The sequence below is a fragment of the Geotrypetes seraphini genome, chromosome 7 (assembly GCF_902459505.1).
Source record: "Geotrypetes seraphini chromosome 7, aGeoSer1.1, whole genome shotgun sequence".
In the NCBI taxonomy this organism is placed as follows: Eukaryota; Metazoa; Chordata; class Amphibia; order Gymnophiona; family Dermophiidae; genus Geotrypetes; species Geotrypetes seraphini.
The window spans coordinates 197618381-197630967 of NC_047090.1; the positions used below are offsets into that span (position 1 = coordinate 197618381).

The 12587-nt window shown below is 41.9% G+C and overlaps 1 protein-coding gene across 3 annotated transcripts in view; it reads left to right on the forward strand.

Moving 5' to 3' along the window:
- Positions 1 to 12587, forward strand: part of FAM161B (FAM161 centrosomal protein B) — a 351011-nt gene that overhangs the window by 234218 nt on the left and 104206 nt on the right. For 2 of the 3 annotated variants that reach the window (XM_033950765.1, XM_033950766.1), the window contains exon 8: positions 3019 to 3146. The exons of the other annotated variant lie outside the window; for it this stretch is intronic. In XM_033950765.1, the coding sequence (XP_033806656.1) occupies positions 3019 to 3146 (128 nt within the window). The remainder of the gene's footprint in view (positions 1 to 3018; positions 3147 to 12587) is intronic. 3 annotated transcript variants of the gene reach the window in all.

Consider the following 12587-nt stretch of genomic DNA (forward strand, 5'->3'; position numbering starts at 1 on the left):
TACAATGTGTACTCCCCTTAGACCCAGAATTACAATGTGACCCAGAATTATAATGTGAGCCAACCCCAGACTCAAAAGTGTGTATACTCTCCCCTGACCCAGATCGGTGTTTACTTACCTTAGTCTCAAAAAAGTATTGGCAGCTTAGCTCGCCAGGTAGGTTGTTTGTGCCCGTACCCTCCCCCAACTTACCGAGTTTAAAGCCCTGTGTAGTAGGCGGGCTAGACGGTGTCCAAGGACGTTCTTCCCTCTTCTGGTCAGGTGTAACCCATCTGGTCCCTGTAGTCCTTGCAATGCCTCTCCATTTTTATTCAGACTACTTATCCCATATTCAGTTAAAAGAACTTTAAGATCTAGTGAACGGAACCTTTTATCAATTCCTTCGTTAAAAGTAATTAGCACAAGAAGACAATTTATCTTCTCATGTACAGCTCCCCAGATCTGGAATGCGCTTCCTATGTTTTTACGGGAGGAGAAGGTGTTTGGGAAATTTAAAAGCGAATTAAAAACCTTTTTGTTCAAAGACGCATTTGCAAATTAATTAAATTTTATTATAAAGCGTTATTCTAGCGAATTATTTTTTTATCTTTTGTTTTTTAATTTCCTTATGTGTTTTCCCTGTATGTTCTTTCTTTACTATAAAAATGTATTTCACCCCCTCCTACCTTTTGTTTACGTTATATTAATTAACTGTATGTAATGTTTTCGTTTCCTTACATGTATATTTTATTGTACATCGCTTAGAAATCTGATTAAGCGATTCAACAAGCAAACTAATAAACTTAAACTTGATGGTGCAAGAACCCAAAGTTCATCTCCTTGCACCATCCCTGCAGCCAGTCGTTTGCCCTCTGGATGCGATCCCCCTGGCACTGCCCTTGCCCCTTACTGGGAGGATCGAGGAGAAGACCACCTGCGCATCCATCCTCCTCAGCTTCTCACCCAGGGCATCCCAATAGGTTTCCTCTATATACTTCACTTAGACAATCTTTCTCAATTACTGATTCTGTTACAATCTTGTTCTTTAATTTCTCCTTCTACAATTTTATCAATATCTAAATAGTCCTTTTTGTGTCCTTCTTTGAAAAATTATCTAAGTCTCTTTCTTCGATGAGATGTACATCTTGTCCTCTTAATCTGGTTCTGTCATAAGAACATAAGAAGTTGCCTCCGCTGGGGCAGACCAGAGGTCCATCCTGCCCAGCGGTCCGCTCCCGCGGCGGCCCATCAGGCCACTGCCTGAACAGTGGTCTCTGCCTAATTTTGTAATGTTGTAATTTACCTCTAATCCTGTCCCTATAACCTTACCTCTACTCCTATCTGTACCCCTCAATCCCTTTGTCCTCCAGGTACCTGTCCAGACCTTCTTTGAAGCCATGTAGGTTAAAATTATTACTCCATGGATTTTTGTGATTAGCACTTAATTTGATCAATTCTAGCCTATCCTCAGGGACAGTTTCTGTTTGGAAGAAAAAAAAAAGTTATTGTTCAATTTTGATAAACAATTCTTGTGATTATTCTCAACCTAATAATTACTGGCCTATTTCCAACTTGTGTTTTTTATTTAAATTGACTGAACGAGTGGTCTTTGAACAGTTGTCGATCAGACCCATGCCTTGCACCCATAGCAATCAGGGCTCCAAGGAGGTTAAAATACAGAGACTGCTTCTTGGCCCTTCTAAATGAGGCAGTAGACAATGTAAACCCAGAAGAAAAATCTTTATTTAAGAACCAAAAAGTACCAACAGTTTGTTATTGTCACAGAGCTGGTATGCAAACATAGGTTGGATATAACTTTATTTCACACAAAAAGAACTTTACTCAATTAATGACGTCATACTTGTTCACACTTGCAGTAACTGCTCCTAGCAAGATCATGTCAGCACTTCACTTGTGCTCAGATCTTCCCACCTTAATCTGTCTTCCAACACTCAGGCTGATTGAATACTTTTACAATGTAAAACTTTTAACCTTGACCCATCTTTCCTCTAGCCAGGCTCGAAATTTCTCTTGGAGCATCCAGTCCCTTGGTTCTAGGCATTTCGGTCTGTTTTGTTCTGACAGAAGGCTTTGAATGCCCTATTCTCTGCATGTGCCCTATCCCCCGGGCCAGACAGCATACCATACCTGTTCTTAAGTAGCCCTATTTCATTGAGGGAGTATTCTTAAGGAAGACTAGCTTATAGCAACCACTCACTCACATAATGAAGCAATGTTGGCTGTATAACAGGGCACCTAGTAGAAGAATCTGGGCAGGTGTTTTTTTTAATAGAATATGAGTGTAAGTGGACATACATTTAAGCATGATCAGTTACACCAGCCTTATTGTCCACTCCGCCCAAGCATATGCCCACCAGTACATTGTGTGTCTCAAACCATGGTGCATATGTGTGCACAAGTCGGTATTCAATAATAACAGGTCTCAGAAGAGCTACTGTGTATCCCTAGGGCAGGGGTAGGCAATTCTGGTCCTTGAGAGCCAGAGCCAGGTCAGGTTTTCAGGATATCTACAATAAATATGCATGAGATAGATTTGCATCTTAAGGAGGCAGTGCATGCAAATCCTTCTCATACATATTCATTGTGGATATCCTGAAAACCTGACCTGGCTCCGGCTCTCGACCAGAATTGCCTACCCCAGTCCTGGGGGAAAGTAGAATGAAATCTTAATGCTTTTTTAGATTCTGACAATTGCTTGCGACCCGGACTAGTCACTATTAGAAATAGGATACCAGGCTAGTTGGACTTTGGTCTAACAACCATGTCCTTAAATATGCTTGTAATTACTTACATGAATAAATGATTAGAACACTTCCATTTATTTGCATATTTGATGCATAAACCTAGGCAAACTGACCCCTGAGGTGCTTTACCAGTTAGAATATAGGAATAGCTATACTGGGTCAGACTGAAGGTCCATCTAGCCTGGTCTCCTGCTTCCACAGTAGCTAATCCAGTTCTTTCTGGGTTCTTTTGTATTAAGATTTTTCAGGTTTATTTTTCTGCTGTCTCTCATAGAGTGATGCACGGAAGATAGTGGAGAGTCAGTACGTGAGTACCCTGAATCAAGTTGGACTGAGTGAAGAGTTTGTAAACAAGAGTGGAAGAGGTACCATCAATTTGAAAGATGGGGTGGAAACTCATAGGTATGTGATCATCTGGAACAGTGAAATAATAATTTTTTTATTTTATGCCCCTCCCCTGAGATCAAACTAGGAGGGTTGGGGCTCTTCAGCTGGGAAAAGAGAAGGGAGATATGGTCCTGAGTGGAGTGGAATGGGTACAGGTCGATCAATTTTTCATTCCGTCAGAGACTGCAAGGCCTAGGGGACACTCGATGAAACTGCAGGGAAATACTTTTGAAACCAATTGGAGGAGATATTTTTTCACTCAGAGAATAGTTGGGCTCTGGAGCACGTTGCCAGAGGTTGTGGTGGAAGCGGATGGCGTGGCTGGTTTTAAGAAGGTTTTGGCAAATTCCTGGAGGAAAAGTCTATAGTCTGTTTTTAAGACATGGGGGAAGCTTCTGCTTGCCCTTGATCGGTGGCATTGAGTGTTGCTGCTTTTTGGGTTTTGGCCAGGTGCTGGTGACCTGGATTGGCCACTGTGAGAAAAGACTGCTGGGCTTGATGGACCATTGGTCTGAACCAATGAGGCTATTCTTATGATCACCTCTCAGTATCATGGTCTATCTTCCGCTCCCGATATAAAGCACCTTCCCTGCTGGATCCTCCAAGGATCATGCAACATTACCAGAGAGATGAACTCAGGATCTGGGTCTAGATGACATAGCCTTGAATCTATGTTCCTTTTCGAACAGGTCTTGCTCTACTTTTTCCGGCCAAAAGTGCCGGTGATCTACCACCATGAAAATTTAGTTTCAAATTAAATTTTAACCCAATAAAGTTGGAGGAATTCCCCCCCCACCCCATTTTTAATGAACCTTCTGTCATTTACTTGGATGTGATCAGCTGTTAAGCAAATTAAGCAAAAACAAAACAGAGTGATGAAGATCCAGTAAGAACTGTGAGGGGGAATGGAAAGTATATTTTTTCTTAAAGTTTTATTGAGTAATAACTTTCTTTAACTGTCTTAATAACTTTCTTTAACTTTTATTGAGTAATTTGTGTAAATTTAGGTTAAGTATTGATCCAGGCTGATCTTGCACAATCTTTAATATTCCACTCTTGCTCATTAGTGAGACATCTGAGCCTGCATTTCATCCACCAGCTTTTTGAAGTTGAGTGAATATTGCATGAGGGCCAGTCTCAGAAAATCCTGGAGATGTTTTTCTGTCATGTTGGAACATTGTGAAATAAAGGCTGCTTACTTTACCTCACTGGGAATCCATCGTGAAGGGAAAAAAACCCACAAGGCTTACATTGTATATTCCAAAGCAGATAATTTTTTAATTCTAGTTAATAAAAGTATTATAGCAGCATTTGGTAAATCAGAAATAAATCAGTTTGACACTTGTTATTAGATGTAAAAATGAATAAAGATTATGGAAAAAAAAAATCAGTTTGGACATATACAATGGAGAGAAGAAAACCCCCCTCATACAAACAGTGTCAGCATATTTCTGGCACAGCTTCTCTAAAGAAACTCTGCCAAAGCATGGGGGTTTTATACAGAAAGTTTCTTCGTCTTCCAAGACCATCCCCTGGCTGAAAATGTACCACCCTATTGGAGCAAATATGCTATCTATCTAGCCCACCCCTCAGTCCACACCTCCATTCTTCCCTGGGGGGCCCTGGACAGGCATAGCTTCTGGAAGTTTCCATTCTTCACACGAATACATCGGTATCAGTGCCTCAGTGCATTAGCTTGGCATCTCTTTATCAATGATAGGAGACAAGAAAACATCATTTCAGAAGTGGAAAAAGGACAAAACTGAAGAAAATTGGAAAGAGCACAGGAAGCATCAGAAAGAATGTCACCGAGTGGTCAGAAAAGCCAAGAAAGAATACGAGGAGAGACTAGCCAAGGAAGCAAGAAATTTTAAACCATTTTTCAGATATGTAAAAGGGAAACAGCCAGCGAGGGAGGAGGTGGGACCTCTGGATGAGGGAGACAAGAAAGGAGTGGTGAAGGAGGAAAAAGAGGTGGCTGATAGACTAAACAAGTTCTTCGCGTCGGTCTTTACAAAAGAAGACACATCCAGCGTGCCGGAACCGGAAAAAATCTTCAAGGGGGATCAGGAGGGTATATTATCATGCATGGAGGTAAGCCTCGAAGACGTTCTAAGGCAGATAGATAGATTAAAAATTGACAAATCTCCTGGCCCAGATGGGATCCACCCGAGAATACTGAAAGAGCTCAGAGACGAAATAGCGGAGTTACTCAGGCATATTTGCAACCTATCCTTGAGAACAGGGATAATCCCGGAAGATTGGAGGATAGCAAATGTTACACCAATCTTCAAAAAAGGATCGAGAGGCGACCCGGGGAACTATAGACCGGTGAGCTTGACCTCAGTTCCGGGGAAGATGGTCGAATCACTGATCAGGGAAGGTATCAATGAGCATATAGAAAAAAATAAACCGATGAGAACAAGCCAGCACGGTTTCTATAAAGGACGATCATGCCAAACGAATCTACTACATTTCTTTGAGGGGATAAGCAAACATTTGGACCAAGATATCCCCATTGACATAATGTATCTGGATTTCCAAAAAGCCTTTGACAAGTAACATAGTAACATAGTAACATAGTAGACGACGGCAGATAAAGACCCGAATGGTCCATCCAGTCTGCCCAACCCGACTCAACCCAAAATTTTTTTTTCTTTTTTTTTCTTCCTAGCCATTTCCGGGCGAGAATCCAAAGCCTCACCCGGTACTGTGCTTGGGTTCCAACTGCCGAAATCTCTGTTAAGACTTACTCCAGCCCATCTACACCCTCCCAGCCATTGAAGCCCTCCCCTGCCCATCCTCCTCCAAACGGCCATACACAGACACAGACCGTACAAGTCTGCCCAGTAACTGGCCTAGTTCAATCTTTAATGTTATTTTCTGATTCTAAATCTTCTGTGTTCATCCCACGCTTCTTTGAACTCAGTCACAGTTTTACTCTCCACCACCTCTCTCAGGAGCGCATTCCAGGCATCCACCACCCTCTCCGTAAAGTAGAATTTCCTAACATTGCCCCTGAATCTACCACCCCTCAACCTCAAATTATGTCCTCTGGTTTTACCATTTTCCTTTCTCTGGAAAAGATTTTGTTCTACGTTAATACCCTTTAAGTATTTGAACGTCTGAATCATATCTCCCCTGTCTCTCCTTTCCTCTAGGGTATACATATTCAGGGCTTCCAGTCTCTCCTCATATGTCTTCTGGTGCAAGCCTCCTATCATTTTCGTCGCCCTCCTCTGGACCGCCTCAAGTCTTCTTACGTCTTTCGCCAGATACGGTCTCCAAAACTGAACACAATACTCCAAGTGGGGCCTCACCAATGACCTGTACAGGGGCATCAACACCTTCTTTCTTCTACTGACTACGCCTCTCTTTATACAGCCCAGAATCCTTCTGGCAGCAGCCACTGCCTTGTCACACTGTTTTTTCGCCTTTAGATCTTCGGACACTATCACCCCAAGGTCCCTCTCCCCGTCCGTGCATATCAGCTTCTCTCCTCCCAGCATATACGGTTCCTTCCTATTATTAATCCCCAAATGCATTACTCTGCATTTCTTTGCATTGAATTTTAGTTGCCAGGCATGAGACCATTCCTCTAACTTTTGCAGATCCTTTTTCATATTTTCCACTCCCTCTTCGGTGCCTACTCTGTTACAAATCTTGGTATCATCTGCAAAAAGGCACACTTTTCCTTCTAACCCTTCAGCAATGTCACTTACATACATATTGAACAGGATTGGCCCCAGCACCGAACCCTGAGGGACTCCACTAGTCACCTTTCCTTCCTTCGAGCGACTTCCATTAACCACCACCCTCTGGCGTCTGTTCGACAGCCAGTTTCTGACCCAGTTCACCACTTTGGGTCCTAACTTCAGCCCTTCAAGTTTGTTCAACAGCCTCCTATGAGGAACTGTATCAAAGGCTTTGCTGAAATCCAAATAAATTACATCTAGCATATGTCCTCGATCCAGCTCTCTGGTCACCCAATCAAAAAATTCAATCAGGTTCGTTTGGCACGATTTACCTTTTGTAAAGCCATGTTGCCTCGGATCCTGTAACCCATTAGATTCAAGGAAATACACTATCCTTTCTTTCAGCAACACTTCCATTATTTTTCCAACAACTGAAGTGAGGCTCACCGGCCTGTAGTTTCCTGCTTCATCCCTGTGACCACTTTTATGAATAGGGACCACATCCGCTCTCCTCCAATCCCCAGGAATCACTCCCGTCTCCAGAGATTTGTTGAACAAGTCTTTAATAGGACTCGCCAGAACCTCTCTGAGTTCCCTTAGTATCCTGGGATGGATCCCGTCTGGTCCCATCGCTTTGTCCACCTTCAGTTTTTCAAGTTGCTCATAAACACCCTCCTCCGTGAACGGCGCAGAATCTACTCCATTTTCTCGTGTAACTTTGCCGGACAATCTCGGTCCTTCTCCAGGATTTTCTTCTGTGAACACAGAACAGAAGTATTTGTTTAGCACATTTGCTTTCTCCTCATCACTCTCCACATATTTGTTCCCAGCATCTTTTAGCCTAGCAATTCCATTTTTTATCTTCCTCCTTTCACTAATATATCTGAAAAAATTTTAATCTCCCTTTTTTACATTTTTAGCCATTTGTTCTTCCGCCTGTGCCTTCGCCAAACGTATCTCCATGGTACCCCATGAGCGCCTGCTGAAGAAACTGTGGAACCACGGGGTGGAAGGGGACGTCCACAGATGGATCCAAAATTGGCTGGCGGATAGGAAGCAGAGGGTAGTAGTAAAAGGACACTACTCTGACTGGAAAGGGGTCACGAGTGGTGTCCCGCAGGGGTCAGTGCTAGGACCGCTGCTGTTCAATATATTCATTAACGATTTGGAAACGGGCACGAAGTGTGAAGTTATCAAGTTCGCGGACGATACAAAACTCTCCAACAGGGTCAAAACTGTTGAGGAATGCAAAGAACTACAGAGCGACCTGAACAAACTGTGTGAGTGGGCAAAAAGATGGCAGATGAGCTTCAATGTGGAGAAATGTAAGGTCTTGCACATGGGGAAAGGGAACCCCATGTACAACTATACGATGGGAGGAAGGGTGATGAGGAAAGGCACCCTAGAAAAAGACCTGGGGGTATTGGTGGATACAACAATGAAGCCAGCGGCGCAATGTGCAGCGGCCTCAAAGAAAGCGAACAGAATGCTGGGCATTATCAAAAAAGGTATCAATACCAGAACAAAGGAGGTTATCCTGCCATTGTATCGAGCAATGGTGCGACCACATCTGGAATACTGTGTCCAATACTGGTCACCGTACCTTAAGAAAGACATGGCGATACTTGAGAGGGTCCAGAGGAGAGCAACTAGGATGATAAAAGGAATGGAGAACCTTTCATATGCCGAAAGGTTAGACAAACTGGGGCTCTTTACCCTGGAAAAGCGGAGACTGAGAGGAGACATGATACAGACGTATAAAATCATGAAAGGCATAGAGAAGGTGGAGAGGGACAGATTCTTCAGACTAGCGGGGACAACAAAAACAAGAGGTCATTCAGAAAAACTGAGAGGGGACAGATTCAAAACGAATGCAAGGAAGTTTTTCTTCACTCAGAGGGTGGTGGACTCCTGGAACATGCTTCCAAATGAGGTAATAGGACAGAGTACAATACTGGGTTTCAAAAAGGGACTGGATGACTTCCTGGAAGCGAAGGGGATTGCAGGGTATAGATAGAAGGTTACTCTACAGGACTTAAGCGAAAAGCATATGAGAGTTTTAGGGTAGGAGCACTATCAGGTCCTGGACCTGAGGGGCCACCGTGTGAGCAGACAACCGGGCACGATGGACCTCCGGTCTGACCCGACAGAGGCAATTCTTATGTTCTTAAGTTCTTAGGTTCCCGGATGGAGCGTCCTGCTGACTTGTATTTCCTTTCAGCACTGTTAAATAGCTCATTGTCTTTATAGCACTGTTTTGTGTCCTTGAGAAACTCTTCACAGCAAGAAATCTACACACTCATATGCCACACATTAGCATTTTGAGCATCTGAACTGAAACCAGTTTGTACAAGCCCATGACTTCAGCAACTCCAGCAAAATGCAGGAATAGGTCGCACAACCTGTAAAAGTCTCCCATAGGCTCCTGTCATCTATCTCAGTTGTGCACTCTGTCATTTTCAGATGGGAAAACTCAGATTCACACAAATAAGTTGAACCGAAACAGGAGTGTACAGCTTCACTGTATCTTCTCAAGTTGGGAAATTTGTCTCTAGGCACTAGCTTCCAAAATGATTCTTACTCAGCACGGGTCTTGAGAAAAATGTCATTTTTGAGGGTTAATATTTCGTTTTCAAGAGATGACTTATCCACATCTACTTTGAACGGGTATGACAGGTACTCCACAACTGTTCCAATTTTTTGGAAGTCACAGAATCTATTTTCGAATTCCTGAATAACAGAATCTATTTCTGTCACATACTTCTCGTTCTGAAAAACAAAATTTGGATATTGTCCCAGATGGTCCTGTGTATTAGGAAAATGATCAAAAGTGTTGTTTGCAAGTTCAGTCATTATTAGCTCAAATTTGCTCTTGTAGGATGAAACTGTACTCATCATCTCGCCAATGCATTTGTTTTTACCTTGTATTTCAAGGTTCATATCACTTAATTTGCCTGTAAGGTCAGCGAAAAATGCTAGATCACATAACCATTCCTCATCTTCTAACTCTGCTTGGTCATCTCCCCTTCTCCTTCAAAAAACTTCTTATTTCATTCAGCAAATCACAAAATCTTTGCAGAAATTTGTGCATACTTAGCCACCTTACATCTGTGTGCAAAATGATTTCCGCTGCCCTTTCATCAAGAATAAGATTGAAAAGCCGTCTTTGAAGTGATCTTCCACGAACTGAATTTATAATTTTGAAAGTGATATCCATGACAGTCTTTGTATTGAGTCTCTTGCTTGCCAAAACTTGCTGGTGAATGATGCAGTGATAAGAAAGGAAATCTGGGAAGACATCATGCTGACTACAGAGGGCTTAACCTCACCTGTCATTGCTTTTGCTCCATCAGTAGTGATGGAAACAAGTCTATGCAATGGAAGATTACACTTTGTCACAAAAGAATGGAAAGAACTGAATATTTCCTGACCGGTAGTTGTCCCTTTTAAAGAAATCATTCAAAGCAGTTCTTTAACACTGAAGTCTTCAAAAACCATCCGGATAAAGACTAGTAACTGGGCTATGTCTCTTATGTCTATAGATTCATCCACTTGGAGTGAGAAAGCAACACAATTTGAAACATCCTCCAATAATTGTTCAGTTGTGTCTCCACATTTCTTTTCCATTTGCCACACAACGGTATTTCTTGACAATTGTACATCTTGAATAGCAGCTATGATCTCTTTCTTATTTTTAAATCCTTCAAAAAGATTGTCAGCTGCTTTAAGAAAACAATCTTTTACAAATTCCCCTTCAGTGAAAGGTTTGCATTTCTTTCCGATCAGATTGCTGATCTTGAAGGATCCTATGATTGCACTGACCGAATGTCACATTGGCTTCTCCATCAACTGTTGCTGAGTAGCCAATTTCGATTTAAGTTCTTTGAGTTTCAGTTTATGAATTTCACTTTTGGGTGGAAAATCAGCATCAAACTTATTACTATGCAGAGCCTTATAATGATGTTCCAGATTACTCTTTTGGGGCAAGGATACTGGGGTGTTACACTTGTCTTTCACCATGATGAAGTAGTCCATTTCCCATTCATCATGAAAGTGGTAGGTTTTGCTCTTCTTTGGAACACTCATCTTTGTTATACGGGGGTGGCCAAATCTGCTAAGTTAGTATAAACACTGGCTGAATCTGGTCCAAAACTGTCACTGTCCCAAAGTATTAAAAATCAACAGGAACTGAAGACCTCTGGATGATGTGCAATACAAGGACTGGAGATGCCAAAACCACACATGAAGTTCTAAAAATAAAAATTCATCATACTGGCACAAATAATCAAATACCATCAAACAATCATCAAAAAAACTCAAACACCTGTCCAGCAAACAAGATAAAATCAAATACCACCACATGTGATTTAATAAATTCTGCACACAGTGTAGAATCAACGCAAAGGCAAGGCAAAATAAAATTGCAGTGTAGAATCAAAGCAAAAGCTAGGCAAAATAAAATTGCAGAGGAAAGTATAAGTTACAGTGGTTTAAACCAATTCGAAGGCAAATTAGAACAAATTTGGAAAAGCCCGCCAAAATCACCAAATTCTTGACACTTTGTTGTGTCTGCCCAAAAACGTTTAATGAAAGCAAACTATAAAGCGATCAATGACCAGCACATGACACAATATGGTAAGTGTATTCAGGTAAAGCCCAGGCGAATGGATATCGCCAGATATATAACACATTTCTAAGGGGTTTTGGGGCGAGAGCAGAAATGGGTGATTCTGAGAGGCAGATGACCAGGTATGAGGCCGGGCCTGTGGCATATCGGTGTGGGCAGTGGCACCCTGGAGTACCCACAAACTATTGGTACTAAAACAAAGTAGGTATTTAAACATTTCTATTATATCTCCCCTCTTTCTTCCAAAGTATACAGATTGAGATCTTTAAGTCTGTCCCCATATGCCTTATGATGAAGACCACACACCATTTTAGTAGCCTTCCTCTGGACCGACTCCATCCTTTTTATATCTTTTTGAAGGTGCGGCCTCCAGAATTGTACACAATTTTCTAAATGAGGTCTCACCAGAGTGTTATATAGGGGCATCAATACCTCCTTTTTCCTACTGGCCATACCTCTCTATGGAGTCTAGCATCCTTCTAGCTTTTGTCAACACCTTTCAACCTGTTTGATCACCTTAAGATCATCACATTCAATCACACCCAAGTCCCGCTCTTCTGTCGTGCACATAAGTTCTTCACCCCCTAAACTGTACCGTTCCCTTGGGTTTTTGCAGCCCAAATTCAGACCTCTGTTTGGATTGGGAAGACGAGAACACGTGACTGAATATTATATAAGTCTGTATTGGTTGAATTTGAGGGACAGGATACGTTATAAGTTATTGTTAATCATTTACATGTGCCTACACAATTTGGCCCCCAAACATCTTCTTCAGCGTATCCTGCCATGTACTCTGCCTCGATTGCTTCGGTCAGCAGAACATTTTGATCTGCAAATTCCATCTGTAAGAGATCTGAGGTTAATATCATCCAGAGATAGTATTTTCCATTGTATTAGGCCCAGGGAATGGAATAACCTCCCTGAGTATATTCGCCAACAGCAGAATATACTGAATTTCAAGAGACTATTCAAAATGCATTTGTTTTATCAGATGAAATACAGGGATTGAGACTGAATAAATGAGGAAGAGTAGAAAGGGTTGATAGTAGGTTGCTGGTCACTGAAGTATTTTATTGTTTGGATTGCTGTTTTACAGGTATGCTTGTCATTGATTTGACTTGTCTGTTATATGTA